General features: G+C 44.6%; 1 protein-coding gene across 2 annotated transcripts in view; it reads left to right on the forward strand.

The window, feature by feature from the left end:
* Positions 1 to 11,684: 11,684 nt before the first annotated feature.
* The window catches only part of stox1 (storkhead box 1), a 62,913-nt gene continuing 51,402 nt past the window's right edge, over positions 11,685 to 23,195 (forward strand). For both annotated transcript variants that reach the window (XM_069900844.1, XM_069900845.1), the window contains exon 1: positions 11,685 to 12,032. In XM_069900844.1, the coding sequence (XP_069756945.1) occupies positions 11,726 to 12,032 (307 nt within the window). In that variant the 5' untranslated portion in view covers positions 11,685 to 11,725. The remainder of the gene's footprint in view (positions 12,033 to 23,195) is intronic.

Here is a 23,195-nt window from a genome sequence, read left to right on the forward strand (position 1 = left end):
AAATTGCAAGAAGAGGAGCAAAATAAATTGATAAAACCATTTGAAATAGAGGAAATGCAGGATATATTAAAAAAGCTACTGAACAATAAAACACCTGGAGAGGATGGATTCCCAATAGAATTCTATAAAACATTTAAAGAGTGATTATTTCCTCCTCTCCTGGACTACTTAATTCAGATTATAAGATAATAGCAAAATTATTAGCAAACAGATTGGCCAACTGTGTACTAAAAATAGTAAAGCAAGATCAAATTGGATTTATTAAGAAAAGACGAACAGCAGGTCATGTCTGTAAATTGATTAATTCATGCAGTTCAAGGAAATAAGATACCAACAGTGGCTGTTGCTTTAGATGCAGAAAAAGCCTTTGACAGGGTAGAATGGAATTATTTATTCAAATTATTACAGAGGTTCAACCTACCAGGAAATATATTTGAATTGGACTGAGGCATTATATAATGGACCATTGGCAAAGGTGACAGTAAATGGATATGTATCGAACCAATTTAAATTAAGTAGGTCATTTACGCAAGGATGTCCACTATCTCCCTCACTGTTTGCTTTAGCAATAGAACCATTGGCAGAACTGATAAAAACAGAAAATAAAATAAAAGGGATAAAAATAAAGGATAAGGAGTATAAAATCAGTTTATTTGCAGATGACATCATAGTATACTTAACAGAACCAGAAATATCAATAAAAGAACTACATAAGAAATTGAAGGAATATGGAGAAATAGCAGGGTACAAGATCAACGCAAATAAAAGTGAACCGATGCCAATGAGTAATGCGGATTATACAGAATTTTAAAAAGAATCACCATTTAAATGGCAAACACAAGGAATCTGATACCTAGGTATTAGATTAGATAATAATTTAAGACACCTGTACAAATTAAATTATCAGCCATTAATAAAGAAATTACAGGGAGACTTAGAACAGTGGACAGAATTACCACTAACGTTGATAGGGAGGGTAAATTGCATTAAAATGAATGTCTTCCCAAGGATACAATACTTATTTCAATCATTACCAATTCCCTTAACAGAGAAATTCTTCAATGAACTAAAGAGAATAATAAGGAAATTCTTATGGAAAGGGGGGAAACCGAGGATAGCATTAGATAAATTAACAAGAGTGGTACAAACAAGGTGGTTTGCAGTTACCAAACTTTAAAAATTATCATAGAGCAGCACAATTAAGATATTTATCAGATTTTTGTCAGACAAGGGAAAAACCAGATTGGACCAAGATAGAGCTGGATAAAATAGGGGAGTAGGTATACTTTATACTTTATAAGTGGGATGAAAAGCTGGTGCAATATAAAAGCCCACCAGTACTGCATCATTTACTCAACATATGGAAGAAGATTCACTTAGAAAGGAAAAAAACAAATTACCAACTACCAAAATTATTATTGACGCTAAATCAACTAATCCCTTTTACAATAGATAATCTTTCCTTTAGAGAATGGGAGAGAAAAGGGATTAAAAGAATAGAAAATTGTTTTTTGGGAAATAATTTATTAACCTTTGAACAAATGAAGTACAAATATGGAATAACTCAGATACAATGTTTGCATATCACCAACTGAAACCCTACTTAAAGGACAAATTGGGAAGCAGACGGAGATTACCAAAAGGAAGCTGCTTTGAATATGTGATTACAGACACAATGATAATTAAAAGATTTATAACAAACATATACATCAAACTGCAAGAGAAAGAAAATGAAGTGGGAACAAATATAAACATAAAGACAAAAAATAAAATATGGGAAAAGTTATGCTCTGGAACTATGAAGAATATAATAAACACAAGGTTACGCATGATACAATATAATTGGTTACACAGGTTATATATCATGCCCCAAAAGTTAAATAAATAGGACCCAACAGTATCAGTTTTCACTGTAAGAAGGCAACGGGAACAACAGTACATGGAATTTGGGCATGTGAGAAAGTGAAAAAGTTTTGGGAAGATCTAAATCAGGTATTAATAAAATCACAAAAAGCAACATACCAAAAAATCCAGAGATCTAATTAATATAAGAAGTAAAGAATTAGGCCTCAAATTGGATGAAACACAAAAAATATTTATTATGATAGCCTTAGCTGTAGCAAAAAAATGTATAATGTCAACTTGGAAATCAGAAGAGAGCCTGAGAGTACATGGAAATGAATAAATGTATTCCATTGGAAAAAATAACATATAATTTTAAAAAGTCACATTATTTGAACAAATTGGTGAACCGTACATGGAACATAACAGAGAGGGCTTGCCTCGGACCTCCACCCCCTAAAATAATAAAATGATAAGAAGACAAAAGGACTTGATCCAGTGTGTTAAAGTAGATGACCCAATTTTCTTGTTTATTTTAATTGTGTGATGACATTGTTTAATGGTTTTATTGTATTGTATATGTTGAACGTTTAATGGGTTTGGAGTGGGGTGGGAAAGTAGGGGGGAAAAATGGGGAGAAAATGCCACTGTGTATATTTAAGAGGGAAATGTTTGCATGTATTTGGATTGATACGGTTCACAGTGTGAAAAATTTAAAAATAAAAGAAACTGATTGGAAGGGGCATGATGGGTCCTTTAATAGTGACCTATCCCACCCCTTTAATATGTTGGCAGCTTTCTCGAGGCAGTGGGATGTATGGAGGAAGTCGCTGTAGGTTGGTTTGCATGATGACCTTATTCTCAACTCTGCTGTGCAGAAGCTGTACCAAGCTGTGCTGCACCAAGCTGGGCTGCACCCCTGACAGGATATTTCATGATCCACTGAAAAAAAATTGGTAAAGAGACCTCCAGGACTTACTCCATTTCCTCAGGCTTCTGAAGAAGTAATCGATGGTGTGCTTTCTTGATCGGAACATCAACGTGTCTGGACCAGGACGGCTTGTTGCTGATCCTTGCTTTGAACCTGAAGCGCTACACCATCTCCACCTCAGCAAAACATGGATGCATCCTTCATCTGATTCCTGAAGGCAATGACTAACTCCTCCATTTTGCAGAGCGAAAGGTTGTTACTGGTGTCCAGCAGCTGAGGCAGATTCATTCCATTGGAGTATCTCATTCATCTGCCATCTTATATTTTTAAGGATGACCCTATGGGTGAGGTATTAGCAGATGCTTTCACAAGAGTCATGATAATGCTTATGCTGGCGTAGAACAGTACGGGGACAGGCCCTTTGGCCCACAATGCCTGTGCCGAACATGATGCCCAAATTAAAGTAGATCTCTGCTGCTTTCATATGATGCATATCCCTCCATGCACTGTATATTCATGTGTCTGTTTAGAAGCCTCTTAAATACTACTGTTCCATCTGCTTCCACCACAACTCCTGGCACCAACCACTGGCATAAAAACTTGGCCAACACATCCCCTCACATTAAATACATCTAGTATGTGACATTTGTACTCAGGGATAAAGATTCTCTGCCCTCAGAAAGAAACAGAATGCCCTAGTGCCTCTGACGTTCCATAGAAAACAACCAAATTTGTCCAGTGCTGTGGCTCATGCCTTCCAGTCTGGCAGCATCCTGTAAAATCTCTTCTGATGGCCTTTCCAAAGCCTCCACATTTTTCCTGCAGGGTGCAGAGCAGAATTACAATGCTTCAGCTCTGGCTTGATACCGCTGCAACATTACTTACATTTTGCACTTAAATGCCCCAACGACTGAACCAAGATTTCTTCATCACTTTCCGCTTTTGAGCAACTATGGTCCTAGACCCCAGATCCCTCTATACATCAATGCTTTTAAATCTATACTCACCCCATATATTTGACCTCACAAAGTGCAACATCTCACACTGCCGGTGAAATTTTAGATGGATAAGCTCAGTAAGAGGTGTTGAAGGGGTTTTGCATCCTCATGGTGGACAAATTATCAAATGTTTAAATTTATCTCAGATTGTTGAAAGAAACAGATGAGAAACTACAGGAATTCCAAGCATTAATTGACTTTCCTGATGCAGAATGCAAAACTTTAACCACTCTTCTGCCTCCACAGGTGCTGCTTGACCTGCTGAACCCCTCCATCAGTTTATTATTTGCTCCAGATTCAAGTATCTGCAGTTTTTTATTTCTGCATTTTATAATCCTCTCTGGTAGCAGGTGTGGTGTTTTACTGTTGTTCAACAGAAGAATGAATAAATCAAATATGTTACAAATCTTGGTTAAACTTCAGTGGCGGGCAAACAATTGCAAGAATCTTATTTAAGACATCATTATTTCAAGAAGACAGTTTACATCATAAAGGACCCTCTTCACATTACATGTAAGACTTTAGTGAGGCCCCAGTTTTAGTAACCATGCTAGAGGAAAGATGTTGTCAAACTGGAGACGGTTCAGAGATCTGAGCAACAGACAGAGGTTGGGCAGACCAAGGCTTTCTTCTTTAGAGGACAGGAAGATGTGGGGTGATCTCAAGAGGTGTACAAAATTATGAGAGGAATAGACCAAGTGAATACACAAAGTCTTTTGCTCAGAGTAAGGGAATCGGATACCCAGAGGACTTAGGTTTAAGGTGGGGTTGGTGGGGTAGTGGTAGTGCGAGAGTAGAGATTTAACAGGAACCTGAGAGATAACTTTTAAGACAGAGGATGGTGGGTGGATGGAATGGATTCTGGAAGAGGTGGTTAAGGCAGATGCTATTGCAATGTTTAAGCAAAAAATACATGGATAGGGTTGATTTTGAGGGATATAGGCCAAATACAGGCAGGTGGGGCTAGTATATTGAGGGCGGAATAGTTGGTGTCGTGGTTAGCACAAAGCCTTTACAGCGCCAGCATTCAGGACCTGCATTCAAATCTTGCGCTGTGTTGCAAGGAGTTTGTACGTTCTACCCATGTCTGCATTTTCTTTCCCCAGGGGTTCTAGTTTCCTTCCACTGTTCAAAACATGCAGGGTGTAGGTTAATTGGGTATAAATTGGGTGGCATGGATTCATGGGCTGAAATGGCCTGTTATCGTGCTGCATGTCTACATTTAAAACATGTAGGACATCTTGGTCTGCGTGAGCAGTAGACTGAATGGCCCGTTTCCATGCTGCATAACAATGACTATCTCTCTGGACACAATCTCTTCTCACTGTCATCTTAAGCTAGAAGGTACAGAAATCTGAAATCCTGCACCTCTTAGTTCAGCACCAGTTTTTATTTTCCAGAAGCTCTCAGGCTCTTGAATCTCCCTGTTCTACCCTAACTCCAACCTTTAATTTACTCAACAACCATTAGCAAAAAAATGGCTGTACTATTGAAGCAGCTCTTCTGATTTTGCCAAAAAGCAGCTGAATATTTGTTATCTTTTGCTCTCAAGACACATCTTGTTAATTTAGTTGTACTCATTTGTCGGTGTGTTGTACCTACTGGTGAAGCCTTGAAATGAAGCATCATCAGCTGGGAGCTTAAACCAAGCCAAGTTCAAGAGTGTGCTATCAAAATTCCACCTGCATGTCTCCTGACCCAGTCACTCCATCCAGGACCACCAAGCAATGCTTCTCCCGCCTGCTTAACAGGCAGAAGTTGAAATGAGTGCATCTGATGACAAAATGTATTGCTGGATGGAGGAAACAGATGGCTTTCTAGATGACTTCTTTGAATCTCTATCATGGTCAAGGAGTCAGCAACTAACCTCCACGACAGCTATCACCGAATCTCATCTGTATGTATGGGAAGGACTGTTTGCCAACGAGAACAATCTTTGTGTCCCCAACAGGACACCTTAATTGCGAAATCCACTCATACCAAAGGCCAGGTCTGAGCATTCAAGACAGGTGACCCAGTCTGAGGTACGATGTCTGCAAGACATTGCCACTGCTCACTAATAGGCACCAGGACTTGGCCTGGCTGGCGGTGAGGAGGGCCCTCCCAGGCAGGTATTTCCTGTACGACAGGAATATCACCCACAATGCACGTTGACCCCCAAGATGACTATGATGAAGTGCAGGGGGCCACCTTTTGCAAAGTGTGTGAAGAAGGGTTCATCCCCAGCAGCAGAACAATTTGCAGGCTCTTCCTCACGACACATGAAGAGACAAATCCAGAACTGCTGGAAGATCATCAACTCAGTGAAAGACTCCCTTCAGCCTGCCCAAAACGTTTTGGTGTTCCGGCACGCTGAGATGTCAGTGAGGCAATGCTGCTGCCATGCACGTACCAGGATGCAAGAATATGGACTAAGGGATGCACTGAGGCTTGGCGCAGCTAACACAAGGGCACTGTGGGAAAGGATCAGAGTCTTTTGAGTTCTTCTGCAATGGGCATTGAGGGGCTAAGACCAGAGTGGAAGTCCCTCAAATAATGGCGAGAGGAGAATATATAAGGTGCTCCAGTGGTGACAATAGTGCGAAAAGGAGAATCAATGTACAATGATGAAATTTCACTCAATTTGTGAAAGGAATGAACAGTTTTCCTTTGTCGATAATTAATTGTGAATAAAGTTTATTTTGGAGGGGGGATGACATTCAGAGGCAGTACCCAACCAAGTCTGAGTCCTGGGCGAATGCCAGTCGACTGGCGGGGCAAGCCTGTGATCGTGGGCTGCAAAACAAAACGGATGGCAAGCAACAATGCCTCCCTCCTGCAGTCTACACTCACTCTGAACAGGAGGCTTGTGTGCCAGAGGCTCATCAACCTTAGGGATGCCCACATCTCTGGTCACCTTGACAGATGTCAGACAGAGCGAGGGAGCCTATGGAAAGTGACTAGACTAGTCATTAGAGTCCCAGAAGTGGCTTCACAGGCTGTGCAGACAAGCTAGCCGGAGTAAGACATTGTTGGATTATAGATTTTCACATAGTAGGGGAAAGTAAGGGATATGGGGAAAAGGGAGGTAGGAAAATATGAGCCCATCATCGGAGCAGGCTTGATGGGGCAAATGGCCGACTCTTAGTGTTCTTCTTGCCATCCTTAACCTCACCCTGCTACAGAAATACCCTCCTCCTTCAGGAAAGCCACCATCAGCCAAAGCAACTGGTTTATATGACTTGGCTGCTGGCTCTATCATCCACCATTGTGAAGTGCTTCAAGAGGTTGGTCATGGCTCACGTTAACTCCAGCCACCCACTCCAGTTCATGCAACTGGTCCACAGCAAAGGCCATTTCCCTGGCCTGGAACATATTCTTGTTCAACTTCTTGTTGAATATAACTCCACCGAAACAGCGTGTATACTTATCCCTAAACTCCGTGATCTTAGCCACAGCATCTCCTACACAAATCCTCAACACCAGGGTTCCACAGCATGACTGTGTGAACATAGGAAGTAGGAACAGGAGTAGGCCAAAAATGGCCCATCGAGCCTGCTCCGCCATTCAATACGATCGTGGCTGATCTAATTTATGACCTAACTCCACCTACCTGCCTTCTCCCCATATCCCCTAATTCCTCTATCATGTAAAAATTTATCTAACCGAATTTTAAATATGTTTAATGAGGCAGCCTCAACCACTTCCCTGGTTAGAGAATTCCAAACATTCACTACTCTCTGGGAAAAACTATTTTTCCTCATCTCTGTCCTAAATCTACTCCCCCAAATCTTGAGACTGTGTCCTCTCGTTTTAGTTTCCCGGCCAGCTCAAAAAACCTTCCTACATCTATCCTATCCATACCCTTCATAATTCTATATGTTTCAATAAGATCTCCTCTCATTCTTCTGAACTCGAGCGAATACAATCCTAGATGATTTAATTTTTCATCATAAGTCAACCCCTTCATCCCAGGGATCAACCTAGTAAACCTCCTCTGGACCATCTCCAAAGCCAGTATATCCTTCCTCAAATATGGAGACCAGAACTGGACACAGTACTCCAGGTGCGGTCTCACCAGTACCTTGTACAGTTGCAACATTACCTCCCTACTCCTGAATTCAATTCCTCTAGCGATGAAGGCCAACATTCCATTTGCCTTCTTAATAACCTGCTGCACCTGCAACCTAACTTTTTGCGATTCATGCACAAGCACTCCCAAGTCCCTCTGCACAACAGCATGCTGTAGTTTTTCACCCTTTAAATAATATTCAGCTCTTTTATTTTTCTTGCCAAAGTGGATAACCTCACACTTATTAACATTGTACTCCATCTGCCAGACCTTTGTCCACTCATCCAGCTTAACTATATCCCTCTGCAGACTCTCCACATCCTCATTACAATTTGGTGTCATCCGCAAACTTGGCTACACCACATTTTATCCCCTCCTCCAAGTCATCAATGTAAATGATGAACAGTTGTGGGCCTAACACTGACCCCTGCGGCACCTCACTCTGCCAACCTGAAAAACTCCCATTTATCCCGACTCTCTGCCTCCTGTCAGACAACCAATTTTCAATCCAGGCCAATAGACTTCCCCGGACTCCACTTTCCTGTAACTTACTGAGAAGTCTCTGGTGTGGCACCTTATCAAACGCTTTCTGGAAATCCAAATATACAACATCAACCTGTTCCCCTCTATCCACCGCACCCATTATATCCTCAAAGAATCCTAACAAGTTTGTCAAACAAGATCTTCCCTTTCTAAAATCATGCTGCGTCTGCCTGATTGAACCCTTACGTTCCAAAAGTTTCACTATTTCATCTTTAATGATGGCTTCAAGCATTTTTCCAACTACAGACGTCAAGCTAATTGGCTGATAATTTCCAGTCTTCTGCGTACATCCCTTCTTAAAAAGGGGCGTGACATTTCCAGTCTGCCGGGACCTGCCCAGAATCCAAGGAATTTTGGTATATGACCACCAATGCATCAACTATAACTTCTGCCATTTCCTTCAGAACCCTTAGATGGATATCATTAGGACCAGGTGATTTGTCTGGCTTTAGTCCAATTAGTTTCTCCATCACTACTTCCTTTGTAACAACTATTTTATCAAGGCCGTCCCCAACATTTGCATCCTTAACTCCACACTTGGGCATGCTGGACGTATCTTCCACTGTGAAGACTGACACAAAATATTTGTTTAATGCTTCGGCCATTTCCTCATTTTTTGCTACCAGTTTTCCTTTCTCATCCTCCAAGGGTCCTATGTTAACTCTGGCCACCCTCTTCCATTTTATATATTTATAAAGTTGTGGCCAAACACAACTCCAGCTGCAGCTATAGATTCGCAGGAAACACCACTGCTGTTGGCAGGATGGAAGGGCGATTGAGGGACATGGGTCGGTGCCGGGTCAAAACCCTTTCCTTCAATGTCAGCAAGAACTAGGAGCTCATGGTAGAGTTATAAACAGCTGCTGGTCAGCAACAAACTCATTTGAGGACTGGTACTTGTGCACTTTATCAATTTCCCTGTATTGCACAGTCAGTTTGTTTCCATTCATTATCTGTTTACCTGGTTACATGTTTTACGCTGTGTACCGTTTTCATTTGCACAAACAATTAGTGGTAATTCTGCCTAGCCAGCAGGGAGTTAAAAAAGAATCTCAGGGTCGGTTGTATGTGATGTTCTTTCTTTGGCTTGGCTTCGCGGACGAAGATTTATGGAGGGGGTAAAAGTCCACGTCAGCTGCAGGCTCGTTTGTGGCTGACAAGTCCGATGCGGGACAGGCAGACACGGTTGCAGCGGCTGCAGGGGAAAATTGGTTGGTTGGGGTTGGGTGTTGGGTTTTTCCTCCTTTGCCTTTTGTCAGTGAGGTGGGATCTGCGGTCTTCTTAAAAGGAGGTTGCTGCCCGCCAAACTGTGAGGCGCCAAGATGCACGGTTTGAGGCGATATCAGCCCACTGGCGGTGGTCAATGTGGCAGGCACCAAAAGATTTCTTTAGGCAGTCCTTGTACCTTTTCGTTGGTGCACCTCTGTCACGGTGGCCAGTGGAGAGCTCGCCATATAACACGATCTTGGGAAGGCGATGGTCCTCCATTCTGGAGACGTGACCCACCCAGCGCAGCTGGATCTTCAGCAGCGTGGACTCGATGCTGTCGCCCTCTGCCATCTCGAGTACTTTGACGTTAGGGATGAAAGCGCTCCAATGGATGTTGAGGATGGAGCGGAGACAACGCTGGTGGAAGCGTTCTAGGAGCCATAGGTGATGCCGGTAGAGGACCCATGATTCGGAGCCGAACAGGAGTGTGGGTATGACAACGGCTCTGTATACGCTTATCTTTGTGAGGTTTTTCAGTTGGTTGTTTTTCCAGACTCTTTTGTGTAGTCTTCCAAAGGCGCTATTTGCCTTGGCGAGTCTGTTGTCTATCTCATTGTCGATCCTTGCATCTGATGAAATGGTGCAGCCGAGATAGGTAAACTGGTTGACCGTTTTGAGTTTTGTGTGCCCGATGGAGATGTGGGGGGGCTGGTAGTCATGGTGGGGAGCTGGCTGATGGAGGACCTCAGTTTTCTTCAGGCTGACTTCCAGGCCTAACATTTTGGCAGTTTCCGCAAAGCAGGACGTCAAGCGCTGAAGAGCTGGCTCTGAATGGGCAACTAAAGCGGCATCGTCTGCAAAGAGTAGTTCACGGACAAGTTTCTCTTGTGTCTTGGTGTGAGCTTGCAGGCGCCTCAGATTGGAGAGACTGCCATCCGTGCGGTTCCGGATGTAAACACCGTCTTCATTGTTGGGGTCTTTCATGGCTTGGTTCAGCATCATGCTGAAGGAGATTGAAAAGAGGGTTGGTGCGAGAACTCAGCCTTGCTTCACGCCATTGTTAATGGAGAAGAGTTCAGAGAGCTCATTGCTGTATCTGACCCGACCTTGTTGGTTTTCGTGCAGTTGGATAATCATCTTGAGGAACTTTGGGGGCATCCGATGCGCTCTAGTATTTGTGATGTCTTCTTCTTTCTTTGGCTTGGCTTCGCGGACGAAGATTTATGGAGGGGGTAAAAAGTCCACGTACTCTGACAATAAATCTGCAAGAGCGGCGGAACTTGGTCCCCGGATCACATCAATGGTGAAGACCATTGAATTCTCAATGTATCAAGCTTTCAGTTCGTCGGAGTCAACGTCCACCCGCATTGACACGAGAGCCAAGCCGGGGTGGGGGAGGATTTGGCAAAAGTGCTACAAGCGCACCATTGAAAGTATCCTATCGGGGTGCATCACTGCGTGGTCCAGGGACCGATTGCTCCGCCCAAGTCCGCAAGAAACTGCGGAGAGTTGTGAACGCTGGTCCCGCCAGAATGCATATAACATGGACTTCATCGACACACCCCTCTGACGAGGAAAAGTGGCCAACATAAGGACCATCCCACCCGGCTAAACTCTCTTATCCCCCCTCAAAGTCGTGCCGAACCAGCAGATTCACGGGCAGTTCCTTTCCTGCTCACATCGCTCTGTTCCAGTTGTCACCTTTTCTCACTGTATGTTTACTGCTGTACGTGACTCGCTCCCAGTTTGGAGGAAACAACGTTCTCGTTTCACTTTGGTCTATGTGACAATAAACAACAATTTCATTGCACCTGTAGATTGTTTGAGAACATTGGAGCTCATCATCAGAAGGCAGCATTAATCGCCATTCACACAGATTCAATCAGGGATTCTTTCAAGGAAGGTTTTGCATCTGACGACGGGATTTGTTGACGTTGATGCTTGACCGAGCCAAGGGAAAACCAAGGCGTGGCTAAGGAGAAAGGCTCAATCTTCCATTGGTCCGTAAAGCGGTGATTGACAGTGGGGCGGACTGATTGACAGCGCTTTTCCCGCCCAGTGGTTGCCCAGAGGCGGCTGATTGACAGGTGTGTGGCGGTTGCCTGGCAGCAGCGTCCGGGAGTCCGCGCGGATCGAGCGGCGGCTTGCACCATGTTGGTGGAGTTGACGCGGAGCTCGCTGGCCTTGGTCCTGGGCGGCGCGGGGGTCTCGGCCTCGGACACCGAGCTGCCCGTCGGTGCCAAGGCGCAGCGGCTATTTGCCGAGCTGCAGGCAGAGAACGCGCGCAGCCCATGGAACGGGCGGCTGGTGCGCGCCGTGGCCGAGTTGCAGCTGCTCGGCTGGCTGGACTGCGGCGCGCTGCTGGTGGGCGGCCCGGCCTCGCACCTGGAGGTCCTGCGGGAAGCCTGGATCCGGAGATCACTGAGGCCGCCCCGGGGCTTCCGCATCAGGGCCGTGGGTAAGTGTCTGGCTGGGGGGCGTCACGGAGGGAGGACCTGGGGCTGGGGCTGGGGGAGGGGGAGGTGGGAAAGGGGGAGGTGGGAAAGGGGGAGGAGGGGCGGGGAGGAGGTGGAGGGAAAGAGGAGAATGAGGTGCGGAGGAGGGGGAGGAGTAAATGGGGGAGGAGGGGGTCCAAGGAGGAGGAAGAGGTGGTGCAGAAGGAGGAGGTGGTGGGGTGGGGGAAGAGGGGTGAGTGAGGGATGGAGGAAGGTCAGGGAGGGTGGAGGAAGTTTTGGAAAGAAGGGGAGTGGTATAAGAGGATATTCAGGGCCAGAGTGTGGTTGAGAAATGGATGGGGAGGGAGGGTTTTTCTTAAAGTTGGAGGGAATGTGTAACACCTAGCCACTCAACATGTATCATAATGTGGGGACACAAGAGAGACTTCAAACAGTGGAGTCTGGAGCAACAAACAACTCAATGGATCAAGCAACATCAGTGGGGGAGAAAGAATTCCTGATTTGAGTTTGAATCCTTCATCCAATGTGATTATGTATGAGGCTGGGGAATGCAGAAGAGGAAAATGCATGACCTTGGAGTGATTGACTGTGGAGGGGAGATGGTGGGGTGAGGGGTGTGAATATGTCATTTTACCCCCTCCATAAATCTTCGTCCGCGAAGCCAAGCCAAAGATGGCATATTTGTATCTCAGATAGTTGTCTCTTTCATTTCCAGAACCCTAAAGAGTCTTTTTGCCTCAGTGTGTGCTCCTCTCCATTCACACAGTTATGCTCCTTCTTCTGTCACTTCCCCTTGGGCATCTTGACTTCTGACTTCACCCACTTCTAGGCTTTTGAAGCAAGGCAGTAGGTCAGGTGTGGGCAAGGAGTTTAATGTCAAGTGTTCTGAAGGAATTACTTTGTTCTGGAGTACTTTGTAAGAAGTCTTTTAACTTTCCCTTAAAAATGGGAATACATCTTTTTAATTAGGACTGGTATTGATTATATATATAAAAAAAGTGTCTGCACAGAATTACAACAACGTAGCATCTTCAGAGGATGTTACTGATAGTGGACTGGGTATAAGAGATGGGTGACTGGAACAGATCAGCCTTTGAAAGTCATTACCCGATTGAAAAATGATCTGTCTCTTGCAGAGTAAATCTGAGTTGGGCTTGCAAGCAGAGAGTGTTAATTAAACTTGGTCAAAGACGCAATTAAACAGTTTGACCTTCAATCCTAATGAAGGGTTTTCAACCCGAAGCATTCCCATTGCATTCATCGATGCCGTTTGACCTGCTGAGTTCCTCCAGGACGTTTCTTTTGTGTGCTGATCTTGTGATAAGTAGCCCCAAGTCTGAGCCTTGGTTAATTTGATCAGCTCAGTTTGTTGAATCCAAGCATCTTAACTTGTGCGATGAAGCTCAGTTCAAGTGGTTCAGCTGATGTAATCATAATGATAATGTGATTATTGTCATATACAAGGTCTAACTTGCTGCAGTCAAACAAATACTTTGTTTTTTTAAGAAAATTATAATAGTGTACATTAAGTTACATTAAAAAGATAATATATACAAAGATAGGAAGGTAATATTCACAGTTACCATCCTGCAAGAAAAAAAGTTGTTGCATTGGTGCGGAATGGCCTTTTTGTGGTGCTGAAGTAGTTTATGATTAGTACAGTAAGGGGATAGTCAGTGCTGAGAGAACTGTTTGTTCTGTCTCTAAACTGGTATTATTTTACAATAGTTGGTTATAATTAAAAGCACAATGGTTCTTATATGATTTGGTTAAATTACCAAAGATTACTGAGAGCTCTTGTGATTCCAAGCTACAGAATACGTCTTTGCCTGCAGACACTATGAGCTGGACCATCTGACCATGAACAGAAGTCTCACAAGATCAAGGGGCCTGTCACGGTTCATTCTCAACACCAATCACAGCATCATACAGCATGGAACAGGCCTTTCACACGATTGAGTGTTGTCAGGATATTCCTCGGGGATGTAATTTGTGAACGGATTTGGTCTGATAGTCTGTAGTTGGGGAGGGGTAGAAAACCAGGTGCTCTCCTATTACACCACTTAGTTGGTGCATGCTTTTTCATTGCAGAATTTGAACTCTTACCCATCGGGGTACAATTCGGCAGCTACAAAATATGTGAGAACTGCTGGTGGCTGTATTGATGTGTTGGGGTTTTTTTTAGTATTTTAACTGGCAGGACTGTGGTGGTGTGCTGAGTGAGACAGGGGTTACACCATTACAACTGGGAGGTGAGACTGGTGTAGTGACTGAGAGATCAGTAAAAACACGGAAATGCTGGAGGAACTCAGCTGGTCTTGCAGTGTCCATAGCAGGTAAAGATAATATTGCTGACATTTCAGGTCTGAGCCCTTCTTCAAAGAATAAGCAAAAAACAAGAAATCTCAATCTGAGATTTCCTGGGTTTTTTTGCATATTTCTTGAAGGCCTCAGACCTGAAATGTCAGCAATATTATCTTTACCTGCTATGGATACTGCAAGACCAGCTGAGTTTCTCCAGCATTTTGGTGAGCTTTACTACAATCACAGCATCTGCAGACTTTCATATTTCACTTGAGACAGAGGTTAGACTAGGAGAGTGGGGGTGGTTGAGGTCAGTGTGTGAAATTCCAATGCACTATTAACTAAGGAGTTTAGAAAGACATTTCAGATTTATGGCCGAAATTCACTGATTCCTGACAGGTGCATAACAAATTTTGTCTGTTCAACCTTTATAAATAGTGAAACTGGAAAAGCAAATCTTGAAGCAAACAAAGATTGTCTGAAGAAAAGGAAACAAGGGTTCTTTAAAACAACCCTGTTGGCATGTCATTTCTCCTCTCAGCTAGATTTCTTCTGAAACTTTAACCTAAAAAACATCTTTGAAATTTGACCAGTTTGCTTTTGAAGCCAGTTATGAAAATGAACTGCAGCCTGGAATCTGAGAAGGTAAGCTCACAGCAGCACTTTGAATTAAAAGGACCGATGCTGGGAGATTACAAGTGAAGGTACAATCAGGAGCTTTCTTCAGTTGATAATGACACCAACACAGATTATGAAGAAATTCAAAAGATATTCTTAACAAGGTCTGTATTAAATACCCTTTTAAAAACAATTACCATACCATTATCTCTATCAACATTTTAACAAATATTTCTGAAGCTAAAGACAACTTGCATCTAATTAACAAAAACGTGATTTGTTTTATTTTAATTGTGGTGTAAACCAAACGAAGATTAGAGCTTGTGAAAAATGGCCAACAAAAAGGCTGCTGATCATTTTTAGTGCTGGGTTCATTCAATATTTTAAATTTGTGTTGTCCTGTGCAAACACAATCAGAGATGAAAAGTGTGGAAAGTAAGTTCTAAGGAACGGGAGCAAGAAGAGGCTTATCTGGCCTGTTGGGCCTGCTTCGCCATTCAATAAGATCATGGCTGATCTGGCCTTGGACTCAGCCCCACTTACTCACCTATAACCTTTAATTGGTTTGGTAAAAGGAGGCAGAAAGGGATGGTGGACAGTGGATGTGATTGGAAGTTGTGGCTAAGTTTGCAGAACGGTCACATTGCTATTGAGGAGGATCAGTCAGCTTCGGGATCATATTGGTCTGTTGGTAAAATGGATAGTGCAATGGCAGATGGTATTTAATTCTGTTCAGTGCATTTCAGGAGGACTAAGACTAGGACGTACACAGTAAACAGTTGGGTTCGAGGGCATGTTAAGGTATACAAGGATCCCTGAAGGTGGTAGCACACACAGCTGAGATAATGAAGAAGGCATTTTGGATGTTTGATTTGTGAGCTGAGGCATAGAATGCAAGAACAAGGAGGTTAATGATACATTATGGTGACATTGGTTGGTGCCACATTACTTGATTACACTGGTCTCCACCAGTGCAGGATGATGGAGAGACAAGAAACTACAGTCGCGGGAGCCTGGAGCAAAGGGCAATCTGTTGGAGGAGCTCGGGAGGTCAAGCAGCACCTGCGGAGACAGCCGGCTGAGTCCTGATGCAGTTCTCAACCAAAAGGTCGACCGTCCTATCGCTGCAGCTGTTGGTTGACCTGCTGAGTTCCTCCAGCAGTTTGCTTTATTTCCACTGGGATTGGGATGGAGAATTTCAGTCAGGAGGAGGGACTGGATGGCTTGGAGTTGTTTTTTTTTAGAGAAGGAAATTAGGATGGGCGTAGATGATGGGTATCTTTTTCCCCATAGGAAAGGTATCTCAAACTAGGCAATAGGATTAGGACAGTGATATTATGGGGTTCACAGGGGGTCTGAGGAAGTTCTTTTAAACCTAGATGGTGGTTGAAATCTACATTGCACTGTCTGAATAGATAGTGAATGCAGTTACTCCTCACAACAATATCTGGAATTGCCAAGGGATAGAATGCAGTGGGACAAGTGTCGATGAATGGGATTAGTGTGGATGGATACTTGAGGGCAGCATGGAGAGGGTGGGATGGGAAGCCTCTTCAGTGCTGTATGACATCATGATTGTATTATGGTTTAAGTACAAGTTTATTGTTGCTTGTACTGCAGTGCAGTGCAAAAGTTTGGTTTGTGTGCTCTCTCTTTCTAAGTGCAGCAAATAAAACACAGCACAGAATGAAGTGTTACAGAGAGAGAGAGAGGTCAGTTAGAATGGAGTAAAGGCAACATTATTTTACCTGTATGAGGTTCGTTCAAGAGTCTGATATCAGCAGAAAAGAAACTGTCCTTGTGGTCCTCATTCCCCACCCCACCTTCTTATTCAGGGTTTTGCCTGAAGAGCTCAGGCCTAAAACATCGACTGCTGTGTGACCTGCTGAGTCCCTCCAGAACGTTGGTGTATTCTAATTCTCCAGCATCTGTCGACTCCTTGTTTACCTGTCCTTGAATTTGTTAGTGCATCATCTGACACTTGTGAATCCTCTTCTTGACGGGAGGAGAGAAAAGTGAGTGTGATTGTGGTGGGATGAGTCCTTTAATTTGTTGGCTGCTTTTCCAAAGCAGCAGGAAATGTAAACTGAGTCGATGAAGGGGAGGGAGTTTGAGCTGCATTCACAATCCTCAGCAGTTTCTTCCAGTCTTTGTCAGGTTAGTTCACATACTGAGTGGTGCATCATAAACTAGTTCGGCGGATGATGCTGCCAGGTCCTCCTTGGGGGCTGTGCAGATGGCCAGTAGCATCCAGGGGAGTTTAACTACTCAGTGTGTCATCAGGGCTGACTTCAGATGCCTGTGGAAACATTCCACCTGGCCGTTCGACTGAGGGTGTTATGTAGTCATCTAGTGGAGCTGGATTCCTAGGAGCTTCACTGCTGCTGACCACAGAGCCAAGGTAAACTGTGCCCCTCTGTCTGAGGTGATGTGGGCGGGGAGCCTGAACCTTGCCAGCCAGGTTCTGATCATTGTCTTGGCAGATCTCTGCCATCATGTCAATGATTGGGACAGCTTCCGGCTGTCCACCATTCTAAATGGGTACCATGCTCCTCTTGAGATGCATAATGGATTGACGATGTCCACGTGAACATGCTTTAACTTATTGTGTTGGTTGGAAAGATTGCAGCGGTGCCTTTACATGCCTCTGACCTTGGAGGTCTGGCAATGTGTGCACATCCTGATCCAGTGGCTGACCTGCTTGTGTAGGCCATGCCACATGAAGCAATATGTGATTAGCTGGGTGGTTGCCCGGATGGAAGGGTGGGCTAACTCGTGCAAAGTGTTGAAGATCTGGCGCCTCCAAACGGTTGGTATGATGGGCCAAGGTTGCCTGGTGGAAGTGTCGCACAGGAATTTGGTACTTTTGGGCCCAATTGGTACGTCCTCAAGGCAGAGGACAGTGACTGCGGTTCAGTATGCCAATAGTTCATTGTCCCTCTGTTGTACCTCTGCTAACACCGCGTAAACCACTCCCAGAGCCACAGTGTGCACTAACTGGATAGACGTCCGGGACAGCGCATCAGCCACCATGTTGCTTTTCCCTGAGATGTGCTTGATTGTGATGGTGAATCCAGATATGAATGACAGATGTCGCAGTTAGTGGGCTGACCACGGGTCAAAGGTGAGCGGCTTGTGATTGATGAAGATCATAAACTCCCTCCCTTCCAGAAAATAACTGCTGTCAAATGACCAGATATAGGGCCAGCAGCTCTCTGTTGAGCGTGCTGAACTTGATCTCTGAGGCCACGGGTATCGGCTGAAGAAGCTGAGCAGCTTCCATTGGCCTTCAATTAACTGTTTACGTATGCCACTGACTGCCTGCGGTGAGGACCATGGGGAAATCTACCTGGGGGTGGACCTTGAGTGTGGAAATTGCTAGAGCATCCTTGGCCTGGTTGAAAACTGCCATCGCTTCTTCTATCCAAGCTACCTCTTTGGTTTTGCCAGACAAGCCGAACAGGAGGCGCATGATCTGGGCCGCTGAGGGGATGAAACGTTGGTAAAGGTTAACCATCCTGATGAATTCCTACGGGCCTATGATTGTGATGGGCCTGTTGAATTTGCAAATAATGGCCTTATCTTTCCCTGGCAGGGGACCAGCTCTGTGATGGTCGATCCGGTGCCCCAAGAAGTCAATGATGGGTAGGCTGAACTGGCACTTGGCGAGGTTGACCGCTAGGCCGTAGTCACTGAGGCAGTGGCAGAGTAGACGCAAGTATGCTAGGTCTTGCAGGAGGAAGCAGCTGAGCACCAGGATATCATCCAAGTAGATGAACAGAAAGTCACTGTCCTCCCCTACTGCGCCAATGAGGCGTTGGAAGGCCTGGGCTGTGTTCTTGATGCTGAAAGGCATTCTAAGGAATTTGAAAAGGTTGAATGGGTTTATGACAGCTGTCTTTGGGATATCATCTGGGTGGACAGGGGCTTGATGATACCCAGGTCTATCTTTGAAAAGACGCATACCCTGTGCAGGTTGGCTGTGAAGTCCTGGATGCGTGGGACTGGGTACCTATCACTTCGTTCAGCCTCTTGTAGTCCCCGCACGGCCTCCATCCTCCCGCGGACTTGGGCATCATGTGGAGCAGAGAGGCCACAGGCTGACTGCCGCACAATGCCCATCACCTCCATCTTGTTAAACTCTTCCTTCACTAATCAGATCATATCTGGTGGTAACCTGCATGCTTGGGTATGGAGGGGATGTCCCTGAGTGGGAAGGTGGTGCATCATGCTTTGTTTGGGTGCTGTCATGGAACACTGTGGCATAATGATGGATAGGAATTCCGACAACACCTTGGTGAATTAATTGAACATGTGACTGAGTCCAGGTGCAGAGCTGGCAATCTGAGGAAACGTTTGAAATGTCTTTGTGTCGACTAGCCGTCGTTCCTTCCGGTCCACCAGCAAATAGTGTGCGTGGAAGTCTGCACCCTACAATGGTTGTCACACCATGGCCAGCATAAACATCCATGTGAATCAGCTGGAACTGATTTGTAAAAGGGTAGTGCATGTGCCGTAGGTGCGGATGGTGCTGCTGTTGGTTGCCATGAGTTCTGGTCCAGCCCTTCTGGTCATGGTATCTTGGCTCATGGGGGGAAGGATGCTGATTTCTGCTCCTGTGTCTACTAGGAACCTGCGTCTGGAGGTCTTGTCCCAGACATACAGGAGGCTATCCCTTTGGCCAGCTGCCATGGCCATCAGTGATGGCTGGCCCTATTGTTTCCCTGGAATGAGCATGGCAGTCGACATCGGCAGGCCCCGGATCTCCACCTCTGACAGTAGAAACACAAAGACTGAGCTGTTGTCATCTCCTGGTGTGAGTGTTGCTGACTTCGCTGCTGGGGCGCGGGGTGGCTGGGCCTTTGGTTGCGATGCAACATTAATTCTGACGCTTGTTCCACTGTCTCTGCATGCCACAGGATGTCCATATGTGCGGCCACCTTCCGCAGGTCAGAGAAATCTTCCATTAGCTAGTAGGAGGCGGATGTCCTATGGCATCTGCTCCAAAAAGATCTGTTTGAAGAGTAGACATGACTTAGGGCCATCTGCTAGCACTAGCATGTCATTCATTAGGGGAGAAGATGCATGGTTGGTTAGGCCATCCATATGTAGCAACCGTATAACCCATTTGCAAATGTGAGAGGCCGAAAGTGCCAAACCATCAACGGTTTGAGTGCTTCATACCTGCTGGCCTCTGGGGACTGCTGCAAAAAGTCCATCATTCGGCCTACCATCTCTTGGTCGAGCACCGCTACCACATATTAGTACCTAGTCTCATTGGAGACAATGTTTCTGACCCGGAACTGGGCCTCAGTTAGTTGAAACCAGACAAGGGGCTGAGCGGTCCAGAAAGTTGGCAGTTTAAGTGAAACTGTGTTTTGAAATGTCGAGTCGCTTGCGTTGTCCATGTTGCTGGAGTCGATCGTGTTGGATCCAAATGCCGTTGGATTGTCAGGGTTACCAATGCTGTTATTGGCCACTGCGAGTGAATGAAACATACTGAGTTGAGTCAAGTTTCAAACCAACTAATTTACTGATTCAATCTAGTGCACTTAAAAGGTCCCTGCTGGTGTCAGCAGTCTCAGCGCTCGTGCGGGGCAGAAGTGATGTCAACTTCCTGTCTGTTGTTTTGCCCCGCACTGAGAGCTCTCGAATATGTCTCTGACTGGACTCAACCGCAACTGCTGGTACTGATTTGCCTGCCACAATATTACGTTACATCAGCAGTAGGTAAGTTATTGGATGGTGTACTCAGAGATCAGATATTCAAATATTTAGAGAGGCAGGGACTGATTAGATATCGTCAACATGGTTTTTTGCATGGAAGGTTGTGTTTAATAAATCTTCTGGAATTTTTCAAGGAGTTTACCAGGAAAGTTTATAAAGGAAAGGCTGTGGATGATGTCTGCATGGATTTCAGTAAAGCCTTTGACAAGGTCCCACATAAAAGGTTACTCAGGAATTCAGTATTCATGGTGAGATAGTAAACTGGATTCAACATTGGCCATGCGAGAGAAGCTAGAGTGTTAGTGGATGATTGCATCTCAGGCTGGAGGTCTGTGACTAGAGGTGTGCCTTATGGATCGGTGCTGGCAACATTGTCGTTTGTCATCTATATCAATGATCTGGATAATAATGTGGTAAATTGGATCAGCAAGTTTGCAGATGACACAAGGATTAGAGGCGTACAGCGAGGAAGACCTTCAAAGCTTGCAGAGGGAGCTGGACCAGCTTTAAAAAATGGCAGATAGAATTTAATGCAGAAAATCGTGAGGTGTTGCATTTTGGAAGGACAAACCAAGGTGGGACATACACATTAAATGGTAGGGCACTAAAGAGGACAATAGAACAGAGAATTCTGTAAATACAGATATATAATTCCCTGAAAATGGCGTCATAGGTAGACAGGATTGTAAAGAGAGCTTTTGATATATTGAACTTTATAAAATCAAAGTATAGGAGTTGGAATGTTATGATAATGTTGTACAGGTGCCTAACCTTTTATCCAGGATTCTGAACACCAGCAACCTCCAAAAACCGGCACTTTTTTCAGAAATGAAAATGCCCGACTGCCTCGCTTGTTCGCCACCCCAGCCATCTGCCAGTCACCTCTGCTGGTCAACCCCGGCTGTCCGCCGGTCGTGCCCCCCCCCCCCGGCCGTCCACCGGTCACGGTTGCCCCCCACCAGGAGATTTGTTAGAGGTTTACAAAATTATGAGGGGTGTAGACAGAGTAAATCAAGTACAAAAACCTTGTCTTTTTCCCCTGAGGTTAGATGAGATACATGTCCCAGAGGACTTGGGTTAAGGGTGAAAGGGTATCATGAGGGGGAATTTCTTCACACAGAGAGTGGTGGGAGTGTGCAATGAGTTGCCAGCTGAAGGGATGAGATAGAATAATAATTTGGCACAGACTAGAAAGGCCAAAGGACTGTTTGCTATGCTGTCATGTTCTGTGGTTCTGTTATCTCCACTCCATCACCACAACTGCCTCGTGCACTTCAGTGCCATCACCCATCTCCTCTTTCATGTTCCCCTTGTAATGTTAAGTTGGATGCCCTGAAGATTCTGCAAACTTGAAGATATTCCAACCCTGGCTGTTTGTGTCCCAACTTGCATTGTTGCATTCACCTTTCCCACCCACCCCCCCCTTCCCCACTATGGTTGCTGACCTATATTGGTGGCTGGTCAGACAGTGCACCATTTTCAAATACTCTTCCATGCTTTCAAACTCCTCTTGATCTTGTTTTTTCCTGTCTTTGGATATTCCTACAGCCTCTCAGCATCTCTTTCCAGTTCTAACATCTATGCACCCTACGTTTTTATGCTCGAGCTATGCCTTCAGCTTCCTAGTCCCTCACTCTATGGTCCACAGCATGCATCTTCCTCCTTGTCACTACCAATATCCACTACAAAAAAAACCCTTATTTTGCATGCTATCCGGACAAGACAACTTGTATAGGAGGAATGAAAGTAGAGTTACAATTTGTCAAATAGCCCAAGATGTAGAAAAAAGTACAAAAACCTAGTGCATACATAAAGAAAAGAAGATTTATAAGCAGTGCAAGGGCATTATCTTTTCAATAGTGAGAGATCAATTCGAGTCTGATAACACTTGAAACTCACTGTTTTAATAAATTTTTTTTTCAGGCTCTGTATATTTCTTTTCCCTATAACTAGGATCTGAGCTGCTTCATGTTGAAGACACGATAAATGCATGAATTGTTAATGCTGCATCTCTTGAAAATACCAAACTGACCAAGTTTCACACCCAAGAGAATTTACCGAATGTAAATAGTTGTTAGCCACAATGGAAAGAACCTACTGTCAGATGTATGACTGACAAAGGACAATTTGTAGCTGCAAAACTGTCTGGTTTCTCCTCACGTTCGGTAGAGAGCCAGCAAAACTTGCATTTTCTACTGAGTCAAACTTTTAAAGAGACTGACTGAAGTTAGATTTTAATTAAACTGCTATTGGTGAATTTTAAAAAAAGTCTCCACAAAGCTAAAAAAAAAGGTCTGCTTTGTTTTAATCACATGCTCATTATTGGGCTTAAAACGATTGCTCTTGTGATGTTCTTTATTCCTTCCCAGCAAGTTTCAAGAAAGATCTGATAAACTTCTAAATTCCAGAGTTACAAATTAAACGAGCACCAAAAGTTCTGTCATTTCTCTGCTTTCACCTATTTGACATGCCCATCAGGAGGTTCCTCTGCTTTTAAAAACATCTCCTTCCTTTCT

Source organism: Narcine bancroftii, chromosome 10 (genome assembly GCF_036971445.1).
Source record: "Narcine bancroftii isolate sNarBan1 chromosome 10, sNarBan1.hap1, whole genome shotgun sequence".
Lineage (NCBI taxonomy): Eukaryota > Metazoa > Chordata > Chondrichthyes > Torpediniformes > Narcinidae > Narcine > Narcine bancroftii.